At 52.8% G+C, this 19,031-nt stretch overlaps 1 protein-coding gene across 11 annotated transcripts in view; it reads left to right on the plus strand.

Moving 5' to 3' along the window:
• Positions 1 to 19,031, plus strand: part of HIF3A (hypoxia inducible factor 3 subunit alpha) — a 28,906-nt gene that overhangs the window by 5,298 nt on the left and 4,577 nt on the right. For 3 of the 11 annotated variants that reach the window (XM_045987216.1, XM_045987214.1, XM_045987212.1), the window contains 13 exons: positions 963 to 1,108; positions 2,749 to 2,833; positions 3,124 to 3,236; positions 3,378 to 3,586; positions 5,288 to 5,394; positions 5,588 to 5,735; positions 9,186 to 9,304; positions 10,273 to 10,463; positions 11,396 to 11,500; positions 15,473 to 15,747; positions 16,674 to 16,791; positions 17,361 to 17,520; positions 17,827 to 17,908. In XM_045987216.1, coding sequence (XP_045843172.1) covers positions 963 to 1,108; positions 2,749 to 2,833; positions 3,124 to 3,236; positions 3,378 to 3,586; positions 5,288 to 5,394; positions 5,588 to 5,735; positions 9,186 to 9,304; positions 10,273 to 10,463; positions 11,396 to 11,500; positions 15,473 to 15,747; positions 16,674 to 16,791; positions 17,361 to 17,520; positions 17,827 to 17,900 — 1,850 coding nt within the window. In that variant the 3' untranslated portion in view covers positions 17,901 to 17,908. Of the gene's footprint in view, positions 1 to 962; positions 1,109 to 2,748; positions 2,834 to 3,123; positions 3,237 to 3,377; positions 3,587 to 5,287; positions 5,395 to 5,587; positions 5,736 to 9,185; positions 9,305 to 10,272; positions 10,464 to 11,395; positions 11,501 to 15,472; positions 15,748 to 16,673; positions 16,792 to 17,360; positions 17,521 to 17,826; positions 17,909 to 19,031 lie in introns of those variants that run through there. The other 8 variants (XM_045987221.1, XM_045987220.1, XM_045987218.1 and 5 more) reach the window with 5 other exon arrangements.

The raw sequence follows: 19,031 nt of genomic DNA on the forward strand, positions 1-19,031 counted from the left end.
GAGGGGGCCCGCTTCCCGGACGAGGCCCCGCCCCCTCCCGAGTCGGACACGTGTGAGGCCCCGCCCCTTGAAAAGCCCCACCTCCTTCGAGTTGGAAGTCTAAGGAATGGGAAGCCCGCTAACTCCCTTGGGTGCTTCAACCGTTAGGATTTGGCCCCCCAGGAAGACTTTCTTGCGATAAATATTCCTGGGAGGCTTAGCTGCCCAATTTTTAATGACCACCTGAGAGCGTGCCCTTCCTAGCTCCTTAGGTCCGTCGCCCCTCCCCTCACGGCGGTCCTCTTGAATTCCCACCCAGTTAGAATTCTACTCTGCAGGAGGCTCTGAGACAGACAGACAGACAGACAGACAGACAGACAGACACACACACACACCCACCCACCCACCCACCCCCCGCGCTTGGAATCTCCAGGACCCGGAAAAGATTTTATTTATGAGGAATGTGGAGCCATCTTCTGGCAGGCTCTGCCCATGAGACTTCCCGGCCCCATAGAATTTTACTTCTCTGGGAGGCTCTGCCCTTTTAGAATCCTTGTCACCTGGGAGTCCCTGCTTCTTTAGAATTCTGCCCATCTACAAGGTCCTGCCCCAAGAATTCTGAAATTCTGAAGCCCTGGGAGGCCTTCCCCACCCCCTTTAGAATTCTGACTCCCTCTGGTCAGAATTTTAACCTTCAATTTTGACCCCTAGGAATCCCATCCTTCTAGAAGTCTGCCTGTCCTCCTAGGAGACCCCCCCCCCTTAGAATTCGATTCTTGTGGGAGACCCCCACCTCCTTAGAATTCTGTGCTCCTTGGAAAACCCTGCCCCCTTTCTTGGGACTCCCAAACCACGGGCATATATTCTTGCTCACCTGGGGACACCTGTAAGTTCTTCAGAGTGAGGGAAGGCAGAGGGAGGCTAGCCAGGGTGGCCCCGTGGCTGACTAGAGACACCCCCCTCCGCCCTGGCCCGGACACCAGGGGAGTGGAACCAGGTGGGAACAGGGGGCGAAGCTCTGGATGCCTGCTACCTGAAGGCCCTGGAGGGCTTCGTCATGGTGCTCACTGCCGAGGGAGACATGGCTTACCTGTCGGAGAATGTCAGCAAACACCTGGGCCTCAGTCAGGTGAGAGGAGCTGCCTGCTTTGTGCCTGGCCCCGTGCAGGTGATGCCGGGATACGAAGGTGACGGAGACTGGCCTAGCCCTGTCTTTCCAGGGCTCCCAGCACAGAGGGGAGACAGATGTGTCACCAGAAGCTGCAGAAGGGTCAGGGCAGGGATGGAACAACCTAGGGGGGGCCATGTGAGCCCGGGGAAGGGAGTTGCCTGAGCCCGCCTCAGAGCGTGTCGAGGACTTTCTAGAAAAGAAGATATCTGAGCCGAAACCTTAATGAAGGACTTAGCCAGTCTGAAGGTTTGGGTAGTGGATGGGAACAGTGAAGACTGGGACTGCACATGTCTGAGGGAACAGAATATACAAAGACCCAGAGGTGAGATAAAACAGAGCATTGGAGTGGGGGGAGGGGTGTAAAGATGTTTATCCTGGCTAAGTGCAGAGTACAGTGGGAAAGGTGAGAGAAAAAGGTCTAGAGAGATCAACAGAGCTGGATAATTTAGGGCCAAATTAGGTTTATTGCCAGGGCACTAGGGAAGCATAGATGGATTTTTGGCGGGGGAGAGGCTGTGAGAGAGGCAGAATTGGATTTACATTGGAAAAGCCCCCCCCCCCACTTGGTGCACACAGAGTTATAGAGTTGGAGGGATGAGACTGGAGGCTGAGGGTCCATCCACAGGGAGAGGTGCAGGGCCCTGGATGGGAGGAGAATGAGCAGGGGCCTGGGGACGGGAAGGCAGGACACACAGGTGAGAACTGATTTCAGCTAACGCATACAGCATGCCCCACAGGACAGTTACTGTTCTTTTTTGTCATCTCTTCCTTTCTCCCGCCTTGTTATCCTACTCCTGGTACCAATTTCTCTGTTAGCTTGAGCTTTTCTCAGGTTCAGAGAGAGGAATGTCCCAAGGCCCCAAAGCTAGGAAGTGGCAGACCAAGATTTGAATCTAGCTGGAGGAAGTGCTCTCAGAGGAGAGCGAGCCCTCTTCCCCGAGTCAGCACCACTACTGGACTGGGTGCTGTGTGGGTCCCCTTCCATCGGAGTCCCCTCCTGCCAGCACCATGCCCATTTCCTGAACTGAAATAACTTGTCAAATCTTTGGCTTGGCGACCAGGTGGGATTTGAATGGGGTCTCACCTCAGGACCTTTGCACTTGCTGTTCCCTCTTTCGGAACACTCCAGAGAGCCACAGGACCACCTCACTGGCTTGGTTCAGCGATTTGTTTCAGTGTCCCCTCAAGACATGGGCTCTTACTATGGTGTCTAAGATAGCATGCTGTCATTTCATGGCCTTATTCCAGTTTTCTTCCTATTATGTACATATTATTTTATATCTGTGTTTTGTTTAATTGGTTTCCTTATTGACCACCTGCCCTGCCAGCCAGTAAGCTCTGAGAGGCAGGGATTTTTCCTGTGTGGTCATAGCTTTGCCCACGCATCTGGAAGAGGGCCTGGCTATAGCAGGTGCTAAAGAGAGGGTTGCTTAGTGAGTGTGTAAGTGAACGAATGAATGAATGAATGAACGAACAAACGAACAAACTAGTGAAGTAATCCAGGCTTATAAACCAGGGCAGGGATGGTGAGGCTGAGGAAGGAGGACTCGGTGAAAGTGCTCTAACCCCCAGACTGCCCCTGCTTCCCTCCCTGGCAGCTTGAGCTTATTGGACACAGTATCTTTGATTTCATCCATCCCTGTGACCAAGAGGAGCTACAGGATGCCCTGACCCCCCGGCAGAGTGAGTTCCTTGGAGGCCTCTGACCCCGGTTATAAAAGCTGTGGCTCCCCCTTTCCCTCAGCGTGTCCCCTCCTCCTCTGGAGGACTGGACTGAGGAAGCTGGAAAGAGGGGCCGTGGTCCTGCCCTGGGGGCTCTGAAAGAGCGTTGCCCCCACCTCACCCACCCGAAGGCCCTCTGGGTTCCAGGTCTCCCCTCTGGGAATGAGGCTGGCGGGGTGCTGGAGGGAACTGGGTGCTGTCCAGAGCCACCTGGTGCCCTGCTCACCCCCCCTCCCTGGGGCCTTCCCCAGGCCTGTCCAAAAAGAAGCTGGAGGCCCCCACCGAGCGCTGCTTCTCCTTGCGTATGAAGAGCACCCTCACCGGCCGCGGGCGCACTCTCAACCTCAAGGCGGCCACCTGGAAGGTGGGCAAGGCCCGGCCTGGAGGAGGGTTCCGGGTTTTTCCTCCTCAGCTCCCGGTGGGGTCCCCAGAGACCTACCTCCCAGCCTCACGGGAGCCCCAGGCCCACGTGCTTCCCCACCTTGTCCCCCCTCACCCCAACCAGGTGCTGCACTGCTCTGGACACATGAGGGCCTACAAGCCCCCTGCACAGACGTCCCCAGCAGGAAGCCCCAACTTGGAGCCCCCCCTGCAATGCCTGGTGCTCATCTGTGAAGCCATCCCCCACCCGGGCAGCCTGGAGCCCCCACTGGGCCGGGGGGCCTTCCTCAGCCGCCACAGCCTGGACATGAAGTTCACCTACTGTGATGAGAGGTGGGCCGGGGCCTCGCTGCACCCCACCCCTCCATTGGCTCAGCTCCTCCTCTTCCTTTCTGCCCCTGGGTCCCTCCCCGGTTTTTCTCTCGCCCCCCAGTTCTTCCTCTGGTCCATCTCCGTCTCTCTCCGATGCCATCTATCTCTGTCTTGTGTGGCTGTCCATCTTGGCATTCTCTGTGGGTCTTTTTACCTTGGGTTCTCTTCCTGTCCCCTTTGAGTCTTTGTTACTCCCTCCCTGTCCTTGTGTTGCTTTCCTTAAATGAGTCAGTGCACCCAAAGCAGTTAGCACAGTGCCCAACATAGAAGGCAGCACTCGGCACACGGTCCTTACTCATTGCCCCCCACCCTTCCCTTTCTCCCTCTCTCTCTCTTCGGCCCTTCATGTTCCTGCATCTTCCCTCCTTCCCTCGCCCTGATGTTGTGCTTGGGAATGGCAAGTCTGGGCTCCATTGGCTCGGTTTTAAAGCCTAGCTGTGTGCCCTTGGCCAAACGTGGGCACCTCTCTGTGCTGTGCTCTCCTGGTCTGTCCTAGGGAGTGGTACCAGAACCTCCTTAGGGCAGCTGTTCTGACGATGCACCAGTGCATTACCTGGTGCAGAACACCACAGAGGTGTGTTAAAACAAAACAAAAAAAAGAAAGAAAGAAAGAAAATTTTTTGTATTAAGTGGGGCTTGAACCCATAACCGTGAGATCAAGAGTCACATGCTCCACTGACTGAGCTGGCCAGGCGCCCCAGAAGTGTGTATTTTTAATCATTATCATCATTATTACATTTTATTTTATTTTATTCATTTCTTCCTATCTCTTTTTCTCTGATTTTCTTCCTTCCCTTCTCTTCCCTGGTCCTTTTCTCTCCTCCTTTTCTTTACTCATCCCATCCCCATCACCCCCGTCCATCCTGCTGCGGCTCCACAAGCCAAGGGGGTCGACACAGCACACATTCACCATCTCAGAGCTCTGGAGGCCAGAAGCCTGACATGAGTCCGGTGGAGCTAAAGTCAGGGGCTGCATTCCTCTGGAGTCACCTTGCCTTAAACACTTCTGGAATCTTTCTACATTCCTTGGTTTGGAGCCCCTTTCTCCATCTTCAAAACACATGGCCCACCCTCTGCCTCCGTGAGAACAGAACAGAAGCTGTCCTGTTCTCCGTATCCCTCTGTAAGGGCCCCCATTGCCACACAGGGCCCACCAGGCTTGTCCACGTGAAGTTTCACATCTCAAGACCCCGCCCTTAATCAGCCCTGCGGGGGTCCCCTTTGCCCTGTGAGGTCGCATTCATCACAGGTCCTGGGATTAGGAGGCAGACCTCTCTGGGGGCCGTTATTCAGCCTATCATAATCCCTTTTCTGTTTCTTTTTTTTTTTTTTTTTAAGATTTTATTTATTTATTTGACAGAGAGAGAGATCACAAGTAGGCAGAGAGGCAGGCAGAGAGAGAGGAGGAAGCAGGCTTCCTGAAGAGCAGAGAGCCCGATGCGGGGCTCGATCCCAGGACCCTGAGATCATGACCTGAGCCGAAGGCAGCGGCTTAATCCACTGAGCCACCCAGGCGCCCCCCCCTTTTCTGTTTCTTACTCTCCCTTTCCCTCTGTTACCACCTTATCTGTCTCTGCCCTGCTGGCTTCATCCCCGTGTCCCCCAGCCCCACTCTCCACCTCAGCCAGTCGAACTGACCAAGCCCCACTGCACCCACCCCAGGATCGCGGAGGTTGCCGGCTACAGCCCCAGTGACCTGATCGGCTGCTCAGCCTACGAATACATTCACGCTCTGGACTCGGATGCCGTTGGCCAGAGCATCCACACCTGTACGTGGGACCTCCTGGCACTCTGAAACAGGCCCCCCTAGCCTCCCATGCCCTGACACCAGCTCCCTACACCCCATGTCCCAAGGAACCTTCTCTTCCCCGGTCCCTTTCTACCCAAGCCCCTGTCCCCAGTGCCTTTTCTTCCCGTTTGCCCCTTCTGTGGCCCTGACCCGTCCTGCATCCCCTTCCCCAGTGCTGAGCAAGGGCCAGGCAGTAACGGGGCAGTATCGCTTCCTGGCCCGGAGTGGTGGCTATCTGTGGACCCAGACCCAGGCCACAGTGGTTTCAGGGGGCCGGGGTCCCCAGTCTGAGAGTATCGTCTGCGTCCACTTCCTGATCAGGTAAGTGGGAGGGGGTGTGCAGTGCGTGGGTCTGGTCTGCATGGGTGTGAGAGGCATGTGTGTGTGCACATGACGGTGAGAACAAGTGCTCACATGTCTGTGTCTGCAGACCACGTGTGACCGAATGCACACAGGTGTGTCTGCACGTACACACACGGGCGTGGGCATGTGCACACCCACGCACGTGTGCGTGCTGTTCACTGAAATTGAGAAGGGCTCCATACTCAAAGTAAGAATTCTAGCAGAATCGTGGGGGCTCTTTTGCTTTTTAAAAGATTGAAGTGTAATCTACATATAATAAATTCACTTTTTGGTCTACGGTACTATGAGTTTTGACAAAGGTGTGGGATTGTGGAGTCACTTCCACAGTCAAGCTACAGAGAATCACCCAAAAACATTCTGTCATAGTGAAATCCAGTGCACCCCACCCCACCCCAGTCCCTGGCAACCACTGAGCTGCCCTCTGACCTTTAGCATTTTGCCCTTTCCAGAATGTTCCGTTCATAGAATCCCACAGGATAGAGCCTTTTGAGTCTGGCTTCTTTTACTTAGCACAACATATTTAAAGTATATCTCTGCTGTGTGTGTGGGTCACTCCTTTTTAATGCCGAGTGGTGTCCTCTGCTATGAATATGAACAGACAAGGGTCTGTTTGTCCATTTGCCTTTGGAGGACACTTGGACTGGTTCCTATTTCGGGTGATGACAAAAAAAGCTACTGTAAACATTCTCATGGAAGTTTTGTGAGATCATGTTTTCATTTCCCTTGGGTAAACACCTAGGCATGGTCTGTGTGTATTTAACTTCATAAGAAACTCCCAGGTCATTTTCCCAAAAGGCTGCACCATTTTGCCTTTGCACCAGCAATAGTCAGTAAGGGTTCCTGCATGCCTGCCAGCATTCTGTGTCCTCTGTTTTTGTCTTCTTTGGTTTTAATTTTAACCATTCTAATGGATGTGCCGGGGTAAAATCACAGGCTCTCCTCCACTGAGTTCAGCATATTAGAAGTTTTCACCATGACAACATTGTGACGAGGGGCAGCAAATTAGCACAGAAGACAGAGAGAATTACAGGTCTTCTTTGAAAATTCTCTTCCAGGACATGCTCTCAATTTCTAAAGCCTTAGGGGTTTCCCTACGTCTTTCTGATCGAGAACAGATTCTCTTAGGAAACGGAAGTGGGGAGGGGCACCTGGTTGGCTCCAGTCGCTTAAGTGTCAAGTGTCTGGCTCTTGATCTCAGCGCAGGTCTCGATCTCACAATCCGGAGTTCAAGCCCCGTGAGAAAACAAGACTAATTATCTGTGGAATGTTCTCACTTTAACACCTTTCCAAATCAGAGCCTTTGAATAACTTGTCCATGTGACTAGAGGCCTCACCATTGTCACTGTGAAAGAGAAGGGACCTGCCCCTCCCTCTTCTGGAAACTCCTTTTGCTCATTGTGAAGATTTGCCTTTCTATGGCCAGGCCCTGTGGTTTCAGTCTTCTGTACTCTAAGCAAAGAGCAGGCCCGGAGAGTTCACTTTTCTTGGCAGAGATGGGAGAGAAAGGAATGGCTTAATTCCAGTGAAATAAGGAGCTTATGGTATTAATTGTCCTTGTTCTGTGTAGGTGTTGTGTGGTGTGCAGCTGTGTGCTCAGGTGCTTATACTTTGTGGTATAAAAACCCTCCCCTCCCAGACCCAAGCCTTCCTCCATTGCAGTGAGCAATTGCTTTATAAGAATAAAACTCATGGGGCGCCTGGGTGGCTCAGTGGGTTAAAGCCTCTGCCTTTGGCTCAGGTCATGATCCCAGAGTCCTGGGATCGAGCCCCACGTCAGGCTCTCTGCTCAGCAGGGAGCCTGCTTCCCTTCCTCTCTCTCTGCCTGCCTCTCTGCCTACTTGTGATCTCTGTCTGTCAAATAAATAAATAAATCTAAAAAAAAAAAGAATAAAACTCATTTACGTGGGGCACTACTGAATCTTCAGCACCTAGAACAGCGCCTGGCACCTAGTAATTGTTCAGGAAACCAGAATCGCAGATACTTAGGTAGCGCTCCCCAGGTGCCTTCTCAGTTCTAGGCCTTTTATGTGTATTAGCCCACTTAAGCCTCCTAACAACCTGGGGAGGAGGTATTATTATTTTTTTGATTCTATTTATCTGAGAGAGAGAACATGAGCAGCGGGGAGGCGTTGGGGCTGGCTGGGGAGAAGTAGACTTTCCGATGAGCGGGGAGCCCGATGCGGGACTCGATCCCAGGACCCAGGGATCATGACCTGAGCTGAAGGTAGGCGCTTAACTGACCGAGCCATGCAGGGACCCAGGAGGAGGTATTATTATATTGCCTGTTACAGAAGAGGAAAATGAGGCACAGAGAGGTTCAGCCACAGACTCGAGGTCACACACACTTCATCTGTGTGTTCTTAATTACAGAGAGTGGCAAGGCCGGTTGACCCTAGACCGCTGACTACAGAGCTGTTGCTCTTTGCCACCAGACAGTACTAGTTGTCTAGGACATGTTTATGGGATGAACGAATGCAGAATATGCACGTGTGAGCACGAGAGTACAGATTGTGCATGCACATCTGTCTGGATATATACCTGTTTCTGTGTTCCTGTGTGTGCACGTGTGAACCGTGCGTATACATGTGGGACATGGACAGGCTTGTGTTTTTCAAAGGGGTTGGTGTGGCTTTGGTCCAGCCTAAACTGGGGTGTGTCCAGCCCAGAAGGGGTTTGGTGAGGGTGGGGGAGGGGCATAGCTTCTCAAAGAGCTGGTGGGAGGACCACCCATGTGCCATCCTGGGGGGCTGGTTTTCAGTCCCCCTGACTGATTCTCCAAAAGCTGATTGGACTGAGAACATTTGGGTTGTCTCAGCAGCTAGAGACTGGGGGGAAGGGAGGCACCGGGGACATAAGAAGGATATATTTATAAATCCATTCCCTTGAATATGAAAAATGTCTATGAATAGAGACTTCATAAATAAAATCTTATTCATTAAAATATATCCCTCTGAATTTTTCATATTTGGTAATGTAAAAATGTTAAATATATATATTTCATCAATCATTATAAGAATATGTTTATAAGTAAATATAAAGAGAATATTTTGTTCCTTTGCCTTTTGACTCTCCCCTTCTCTGTCCCTTGTTTTCCCCCCACACGTTTCCCCTCTCTACCCAAGCTGTGCTAAATGCCAACTCTTTTTTTTTTTTCTTCTGTCTCCTTCCACAGAGAGAGCTTGGGAAGACACACATAACTTTATTTTAAATGCTATTATGATAAAAAGCATTCAACCAAAATTAAATCCATGAAAGAAATGCATAAATGTGGCAAATTATTTTTGCACAATGCCTTCCTGCCCTGATTGAGATCGCCTCCTGTGACGGGACATCATCTAAGGGGGCTGCCTGGGCCAGGGCTCAAGGACCTTCCCTGACTTCTGCTCCCCTTTTTGCCCTGTACCCCAGCCGGGTGGAAGAGACCGGAGTGGTGCTGTCCCTGGAGCAGACGGAGAGACACTCTCGCAGACCCATTCAGCGGGGCCCCCCCTCCCAGAAGGATGCCCCAAATTTCCGGGACAGCCTTGGTATGGGGCAGGGCTGGGGCTGGGAGGGATTGTGGCCCCGGGACGGTTGAGGGAAGAGCCCAAATGCCTTAAGAATGGGGCTCACCAGGCCCTACGTGACCTGACTCCTGCCTCCCTCCCCTTCTCACACCCTCTGAGCACACCAGCTCCCGTAGTGTTCTTGGAACATGCTAGACTCTTCTTTCTTCGGTCCTTCTACTTCTCCTGTGTCCCTGGGATGATCGCTTCAGTTGATGCTCCTCTGCTCCGAATCCTGCTGTGGCTCCCCATTGCCCCCACCCTTCAGCTGGTTCCCTGCTCCCACTTCACTGCTCACTGGCATCCAATAATCTTGATCCTCCTGGGGCTCCTTTCTCCCTCTTCCTTCTCCCCCACCTGACCCACCCAATCCTGGGTGAGCTTTTTCTTCCTAATGGCTCCTCAAAGCCGTCTCCTTCTCCAAGCTGTTGCTGGCAGCCCATGCTCCTGGGTGTGGTGTGGGGTCACTGATAGCCTTTACTTTTCTGCCTCAGAACTCACCTCCAGGGACCTTAGAACCTCTCTGGGGGCCTGGGGCCTGTCTTTTCTCCTAATATGCAAGCTCACGCACCCCCCCCCACCCCCGCCCAGAGCAGAGTGGCTGATTGTTGTTCTGTGCCATTGGAGAAGAATCGGGTCAGGCGTGTGCCTTGGTCTAGCCGTGTTGATTTTAGATATTAAAACATTTCCCCATCTTTGGGCAATTGCTACTATCCCAAGCCTACTGTGTGCCTCCCACCCCACATTGGCCCATGTAGGACCCTCCAGGGTGTTCCCACAATCTAGCAACTGAAGGGATAGAGCAGCGGTTCCCCAGAACTCAGTTCCTCAGTGCTGTGAGCAGCCTCCACCCTGATTGGTTATGGAAAATGCCAGCGAGGCTCTCTGGGTTGGTGGGGAGGGCTCTGCCCCTCAGCCCTGTGTGTCCTCCCCATCTGTGTGTCCCGTAGATGCCTCTGGTCCCCGGATCCTGGCCTTCCTGCACCCCCCCTCACTGAGCGAGGCCACCCTGGCCGCTGACCCCCGGCGCTTCTGCAGCCCCGACCTCCGTCGCCTCCTGGCACCCATCCTCGACGGGACTTCAGGAGCCACCACCCCCAGTGCACCCCCAGCCACACGGCGCCCCCAAAGCCCTCTTCCGGTAAGCAGTCCCTCCCAAGTAAACCAGCCACACTCAGGCTACTTCGGCCTTTGGCTTGAATCTTGTTCTTCTCTGGGCCTCAGTTTCTCCCTCTGTGCAGTGGGAAGGTTGGGGTGAGATGGGGTTCCTTTAAGACCTAGATCCCAGATTCTTCAACTGTGATCTGGACCAAAACCTGGGCTATTTGGGACTGGCATGGGTGACCCTCCCTCCTTGCTTGTGACTGATCATCCAGGCTCTCAAAGAGTCAAGAATGTCTGATGTCTTAAATGACAGAGACCAGGATTCAAATCCTGAATCTGCCACTTCCCAGCTGTGTTTCCCTGGACACGTGGGCCCTGAGTGTCTTCATCTATAAAACTAGGATCATAGCAAGTAGTCATCTCATTGGTTGCTGGGAGGGTTCATTGAGATCATTCACAGGAAGCGCTTAGTAGACCCCGATACCCTGTAGATGCCATATATACCACAGAAGCTACTTTTTGTGTACTTGAGTTCAGATAGCGTGACCGTTGACTCAGGGGCCCATGTTATCTGCTGTTGACTCTCCTCATCCTTCCCCAGCTGCCCCTCCCCCAAGATCTTCTCTCCACCAGAGAAATAAGACTGTGGCCTGTGACCTTTACACCTGGGCTAGCGGACTCTGCATCATTTGACCCAGACTCCAGACTCCCAAGAGGGCCTGAGTATCTTGGCCTTGGGCTTTGGTCTTTGAATCTCTGAGTTTTCCCTGTCAATCCATCCCTGGCCACCTCCACCTTCCAAACACCCAGGTCCAGAATTCATTTGCTTTCGCCATTTGACCCCCTTGGTGTCCTAGCTGTGTGACATTTAACCCTCACCACTGCCCCTGCTCTCAAATGTCCAGACTCTCTTGCTGTTAACACTTCCTAGACTCCAGATTTCCTTAAGCGTCTGCTCTCTCCCCACAGGCTGATCTCCCAGATGGACCACACTTGAACATGGAGAACACGCACAAACTCGTGGCCTCAGGGAAGGACCTTGAGTCTGTGGAGTCGGATCTAGATGTAGCTCAGGTAAGGGCTGGCCTAGAAGGAACAATCTTTACCTCTGTGCTCTGAGGGCTGACATAACTGAGCTTTAGAGAGGGTGGTAACATGGTTGAGGGGACCACTGGATGGATGGATGATAGAAAGACCATTGTATTCTTTAGGTGAATGGTGTTGGATAGATGGATGGGTGATGGTTAGACAGATAGACAGAGGGATGGGTGAAGGGACCACCATATTCATTAGGTGGATTATGGGGGATAGGTGGATGGGTGATGGTTAGACGGATAGATGGATGGATGGATGGATGGATGGATGGATGGACGGACCACTATATTCATTAGGTGGAGGATGGGGGATAGATGGATGGGTGATGGTTAGACGGATGGATGGATGGATGGATGGATGGATGGACGGACCACTATATTCATTAGGTGGAGGATGGGGGATAGATGGATGGGTGATGGTTAGACAGATGGATGGATGGATAATGGACGTTTGGATGGGTAGTTAGATAGGCCACTGGTTCATTGGGTAGATGGTGGGTGGAAGGATAATGTTTGGATGATTGAGCGGCTAGATGAATGGCAGTGATATGATGTAGTAGTTCTCTGTTGCTCCAAAACAAATCACCAAACCGAGTACCTTGAGACAACTAACATTTATCGTGTCACACCATTTCTGAGATTCAGGAATCTGGGAGCAGCTCAGCTGGGTGGTTTTTGATGAGTCTTTTGTGAGGCTGAAGTCGAGCTTTCCATCAGGGGTACAGTCGTGTGGGGCTAGGGGATCCACATCCAAACTCACACACATCGTTGTTGACAGGCATCGGTCCCTCATTGGCGCTGGCTGGAGGCCTCAGTTCCTTACCACGTAGGCTCTCTGGCTTCCCCCAAAGGCAGGGAACCCAAGAGATAATGAGAGTGAGCCCAAGACAGAAAATGCAGTCTTTCATAACCGAATCTCAGAAGCAACACACCATCACTTCACGATTATATTGGTCATACAGACCAACCCTGATACAATGCAGAAGGCATCCGCATACACCAGAAGGCAAACATCATTGGGGACCCCAATAATTCAGGCCCCTCCCTCATGGAAAATGCACTCACCCCCTCCCAAGTGCCCCCAAAGTCTCTTCCCAGTATCAGCCCAACATCTGGAACCTTGTCAACCTGCATCGGGTCTGGGCATGGTGAAGCTCTCCCTCTGTTGGCCCATGAACCAAAGAGACAAGTGATTGCCAGCTTATGCCCCACATACAGTGGTGGGCCAGGCACAGAGTAAGGCCATGTATTCCCTGTTCAGAAAGAGGAAGAGGACTGGAGCGCATACAGGAGTCACTAGTCCCCAGGAGTTCTGAAATCCAGTGGGGCAACTGTGAGAAGTTCCTTGATCAGAACTCATCCCTCCTACTTCCTAGAGCCTTTCTCTTCTCCATGGTTCTTGGCTCCGCTGTGTAGATGCTGGGCTCCTCACTTGGAGTCCCCCTTGCTGTTTCATAAGGGGTAACATGTGTTTACAGCTGAGAGGGTTTTCCTGATCTGCTTTCTCGCTAAGGAACTTTGGTGGCCCAAAGGTCTCTTTTCATTTAGTTCCATCTCTATCCCCTCCAGTCCAAGCTGACAACGTTTCTGTTTATATAATGATCTTTTTAAAAAAAAAATGTGTGGGTCTTGCATGAATCTCTTTGGAGTTCACTCCTTTAGACAAAAGTAAAGCCCACGATCTCTTCAAGATAAGCCCTTCTTTACTTTGGGCATTTGCTGAGATGTTGAGTGACAGTGCCCAGAAATTTAACAGACGCCCCATTGTCTGACTGAGAAAATCTGTGAGGCACATCCTTAAACTCCAGAGCGCTGTTGTCTGGCTGAGGGATATTCTAGGCAACGCCTTTGATCTTTCTGAAGTCTTAACAAAGAATTTTTTAGTCATACCCTGGGCTTCATCTTTAGACCAGGCCCTCCCAAGAGCGCTCTTCCCTGCTCAATTTTAGCATGCCTTGCCATCTGGGGAGTTCCCAGGCTCAGCCAAACCCAAGGTGAAGGCCACAGTCCTCCTGTCTGCCAAGTCTGTCCAAGACTTCTAACAGGAGCTGCAAGCTCGTTGGCTATGGTGCCCAGGGCCGCCCTCACTACAGACCAGCCACCTACAAATTCAGAGATTCCCATGAGTCCCTTAGTCTCCGTTAATTTGCTGGCAGTAGCTCTAGAACTTAGGACAGCACTGGACTTAAGATGATAGTTATTACTTCAAAAGAATATTATAGCCAAATGAAGAGATGCATAGTGTGGAATCTGGGACTAGGAGGGTCCCAAATGCAAAGCTTTCATGACCCGGGACATGTCATGCTCCTGGCAGCACACATGGCGTATTGCCACACCAGCAAGCTCATCCGAGCTGTGGTGTCTAGAGTTGTTTTGTTTTTTTTTTAAGATTTATTATTTATTTGAGAGAGAGAGAGCGTGAGCAGGGGGAGGGGCAGAGGGAGAGACTATCCAAGCAGACTTCCGCTGAACTTGGAGCCTGACATGGGGCTCAATCCCTGAGATCATCCCCTGAGCCGAAACCAAGAGGCAGACACGACCCTACTGAGGCAGCCAGGTGCCCCAGGTGTCCAGAGATTTCACCGAAGGGGCATTATGTAGGCGCGACTGAATTACTGCCCATGCAGTTGACCTTGATTTTCATCTCTACCTCCCCAACACACACACGCTTCCCCTGGAGGTGAGGCTGATCTCGCGGGGCCCTCTCATCGCATGGTTGGCCGTTGGGCACGGCCAGCCCCCAGCCTGAGTCATCTCGTTGGCATACAGTGTGCGGTGTGGCCCCAGGGGCTCACCATGAGGAACAGGGATGCTTCTGTCACTCAGCAAATCCCGAGGAGCCAGGGCAAAGGCCACACCTCATTTTGGGTAAAGTTCATTCTTCACTTCACAGGGAGGTTGAGAATCTTCCAGACCTTCAAGTTCCCTTCAGCTCCTTCATGTGTAGCCTTTCTCCTTTAGCTCCTTTCTCCTCTTGCCTTTACTCCAAGGGCGAGAAGAAATCAGGCAGCCGTTCAGCACTGAGGCTGGGACGCTCATAGCTGGATGGCCAAGCTCACTAGTTACCTGTTCCGAGTTCCACAAAACCGCAGGCAACACTAAACTCTAGCCACCACCCAAAAACCCCCTTTCCTCGGGCTTCCGGTCCTATGTTCCTCACATCCCTTTATGCCCTCCCTGGCTGGCTCCTCATGCCTCACGTGTCCACTAATTGTTTGCTCCAGGCAGTCTAGGCTCCAACAGCCTCTTCAGAGCCCTTCCAGCCCCCGCCCACTGCCCAGTGCTAAAGCCGCCCTGCATTTCAGGCTTTTGTTAGGGCAGCACCCCACTCTCAGGATGAAGATCTTACTGTCATTTGTTTGTGGGTAACCCATTCCCCTAGAGCATGTACAACCTTAGGAATTTCTGGGGATTAGGGGCCTGGGGGCCACTTAACGGGCTGGCCTTTGCTCTGAGGTCACAGTCAAGATGTCATCACCCAGGGCTCCCATCACTGGAAGGCTCGAAAGGGACCAGAGGATGCACTTCCAAGATGGCCTGCTTGTCCACTGGCAGGACATCTCAGTTTCTTGCCACGGGAGTCTCTCTGTAGGGCTTCCCCCACAGCACATGACCCCAGAGAGACTGCAGCAAAAACAGAAGCCACAGTCTCTATAATCTGATGTTGGGAGTCCCACATTGTCATCCCCTCGAAATCCTATTGTGCCCAGATCAACCCTCGTCCCTGCAGTAGGGACTACACGAGGGCGCAAACAGCAAGAGGCGAGGCTCCTTGGGAGCCATCTTGGTGACTGGTTGCCACAGAGTCCTTCCACCCATTTTACAGATGAGCAAAGCGAAGCTCAGACTCTTGACCTCTGGCGCCCGGCTCAGAGATGGCGGAGCTGGGAGTCCAGCTCAGGCCCATCTGAGGCCGAGGCCCTTGCTCTTAACCTCCTCCTGCCTCCCGCAGGACGTCGATGGTCTGGATCTGGAGATGCTGGCCCCCTACATCTCCATGGATGATGACTTCCAGCTCAGCTCCAGCGAGCAGCGGCCCAGGCCCTTCCACAGACCTCCAGGCGCTGTCCTCCGGCCCCGTGCTCGGAGCTTCCATGGCCTGTCACCCCCAGCCCCCGAGCCCTCCTCCCTGCTGCCCCGCTGGGGGAGTGACCCCCGGCTGAGCTGCTCCAGCCCTTCCAGAGGGGACCCCTTGGCGCCCTCCCCCACGGCCGGGGCTCGGAAGAGGTGAGCCACAGTAGAGGGAGGATATAAAGGGAGTGAACCCCCCACCCCCGTCTTGCTCCTGCCTCCTGTATCAGCCACATTCCGCTTTATTCCTCCTCTGACCTCTGCTCCAGCCAGGCCCTCGGTGTCCGCTGCCCGTGCCATGTTTGTTCCAACCTCCGTCTTTGTCTTGGCTGTGCCCGGCTGGAGTGCCCTGCACTCCTCTCGTTGATCCAGATCCCACCAGTCCACCGGGGCCCTCTCCTTTAGAACATATTTATATCTGGCCTCATCACAATTTTTGTCACAGTTAAGAGGACATTGCAACAGTGTCAAAAAAACTGTCTAGAACCAAGTTTCCTAACGCCTTCGAGAATCTGTTGAAAGCTATGGACTCTTTCCCAAGAACATTTACACATACATACGCATGCACAATTTTGCATATAATTTCAGAGGGTCTACGCCCTCTTTCCAGAGACGTTAAATTACTAATGCTCAAACTTCTGCTCTCCACATGGCAGGCGTGCGCCCATTTAGTATCCAGAATGGTCCCTTTACTGTCCGCTTGAGGTTTTATGGATACATCTCATTATTTCCCAAAGCTCTCAGCTCAATGCTGGATATACAGTTGGTATCTAATAAAGACTTATTGAATGAGGGAGGGAGGGAATGAATGAATATGGTAGGTGGATGGATGGATGGTAAGTGGGTGGGTGGATGGCTGGATGGACGGACGGGTAGATGGGTGGATGGACGATTGGTGGATGGCTGGGTGGCCGGATTGATGGGTGGATGAATGGAAGATGGGCAGAAGGATGGGTGAATGTGTGTGTAAAGGAATAAACAGGCACTTGGGAGAGTGAACGAGTACTCATCACCTGCTTACAGTGGGGCCCACTCCTGCTCAGGTTTGTCGTGTGGTGAGATTCTGACCTGTTTCCCTCCAGGACCCTGGCTCGGAGCGCAGAGGACGAAGCCGAGGGCGTGGAGCTGCTAGGAGTGAGACCCCCCAAATGGTCCCCCAGCGCAGAAGCCGAAAACTTCCTGCTGCCTCCCCTCAGCCTGGTATGTTGGGGGATTCGTGGGAGTCTCTGGCCCTCAGAACCTAGTGTTTTATGGGTGGGAAGACCAGAGAAGGGAAGGGGCTGACTGAAGGTCAAATAGAAGGTCAGTCATCCAGGTGAGGCTAGGACCCTGATTGCTAGCTCAGGTCATGGTATGAAAGGGCTCCGCAAATTTATGTAAGTTGGTGGTGAGTTCTAAGCAGAAGAATGACGCAGGGTAAAGGGGAGAAACGACAAAGGTTAGTATGTATAGGAACTTCTCCCGTGCGCCTCCCTCTCAAACCCAGAACAGTTCTTGGCCTTGGATTAGTAGTGTAGCATTAAGAGTTCAGACAACAGTCCGACTGACTTGGGGTCAAGTCCCAGGTCTGCCACCTCGTAACTGCGAGACCTTGGGCAAGTGATGGGACTGCCATGAACCTCAGTTTCCTCATCTGGGAAGTGGGATGGTGATATCTCACAGGACTCACGAGAGGCAAGTGAAAACAGGCCGATCCTTAGCGGCTGCCAATAAATAGTATAAAAACAACGAAGCAAAGGCACGACCCCCCGTCCGCCTCCTTCCCCCAGCTCCCTGCTTCCATCTCACCCCTGCTGTCCTTTCTGCACGACGGCGACCAGGACGCCCTTTCCAAAACCCGGCCTAGGCTGCGCCCCTGCCACCAGCCTCCCCCAGCACCTTCCATGGTTTTCCGGCGACTCACTCGGAGCAGGGGTTTGAACACGAGAGGTGTGTGGCAGTACCCACAGCTGATAGTTGCCGAGTGCCTACCCTGCGGCAGACGATGCACGGTATTTCTTGCGTGATTACATTTTGCTGAATCCTCACCAATGCTCTTAAGATATTGTCGCCATGATCGTTATGCTTTGCATTCACATTTGCACACGAGAGGACGAGCAGCTGCCCAGGTCAGAGTCCAGGCAGGAGGCAGCACGCTCACATCAGGGCACGAGGAGCATTTGAAAGCAGGACCACCAGCAAAGGGACACTGACGATCATGACCGTGATAGTGGCAGCTTTGTGTCTCTCCTGCAGAGCTTCCTTCTGACCGGAGGGCCAGCCCCAGGGAGCCGGCAGGACACCAGCACCCACCTCCTGGGACTGTGTGAGCCCCTGCGTGAGTAGCACGGCCCTGGGGCCCTCTCTCCCCAAGGAGGTGCCCCAGATGGTTGAGAGGCGAGGGGTGGGACAATCCAGAAGGTGGGAGGGGGGCGTTGTCAGTGGCTGGATGTGACCTTGGTATAAAAACAGACAGCTCTTCTCTGTTCTCAGCGGCACTGAGGGTGGGGGAAGAGAGGCCCCCAGGGAGGCAGGGGCTTGCCAGAGGTGTCCCTTGGGGTGGGAGCTGAGCCCAGGCCCACGCTGGGCCTCCCAAAGTCTGTGTCTGATTTCGCTTTGGGCCTGCCCTGCCTTGGTCATTCCCAGCTGTGTGGCTTTGGGAAAGAGTTAGGACCCATTATAGTAGTTCTTACCTTAAGGAGATGTTTTCAGGATCTGTGGAGGGGCAGCACAGGAGAGCTTAGCTCAAGACCGGATTGGCAGTAAATGTTCGAGAAATGTCTGTCCTCACGCGACGCTGGTGCGGCAGCCCCTCCACAGAGTGAGACCACTGCTGGGCTCAGTTAGCTTCCTGTCCTCCCCTTCCAGCACAATCGTCAGTAGCCAGAGCTCCACTCCAAACCTCCCAAGTGTCAGCTAGGAGATCTTCCCAAAGCATGATTCTGACCCTGGCCTCCCTCTGCTCCCAACTCATCCAGGGGTCCCTAGTGCCCTTCTGAGAAAGAGCAAGCAAGTTCCTCACTTTATACTCTAGTCTCTGGGGGTCTGATCACTGCCTCCCTCAGACTACACTCAGTTCCACATCCTCTGTTCCAGCCACAGTTACGGTCTTCTGGTTCATTCTGTCCCTCATACATGTGACAAAGATTTACTGAACACACAGTCAATGCCAAGCACTGTCCTAGGAGCTGGAGACACAACTGTGAACAAAAACAGAAATCCCTGCTGTTGCAGGGCTGACATTGTGGGGACACAGTCCAGAATAAAGACACAAATACAAGAAAGAGTGCGAGAGAGGAAGATGAGTGCTTCTGGGAAAATAATAATGCATGCAAAGGGAAAGGGAACTTGGGGTGGGGGATTTCAATTTTAAGTAGTGCAATTAAGAGTGGTCTCGTTGAGAAGATGACATTTGAGCAAAGACCTGAAGGAAGTGAGGGAGGAGCATTCCAGGCAGAGGT

This window comes from Meles meles, chromosome 19 (assembly GCF_922984935.1).
Source record: "Meles meles chromosome 19, mMelMel3.1 paternal haplotype, whole genome shotgun sequence".
Taxonomy (NCBI): domain Eukaryota; kingdom Metazoa; phylum Chordata; class Mammalia; order Carnivora; family Mustelidae; genus Meles; species Meles meles.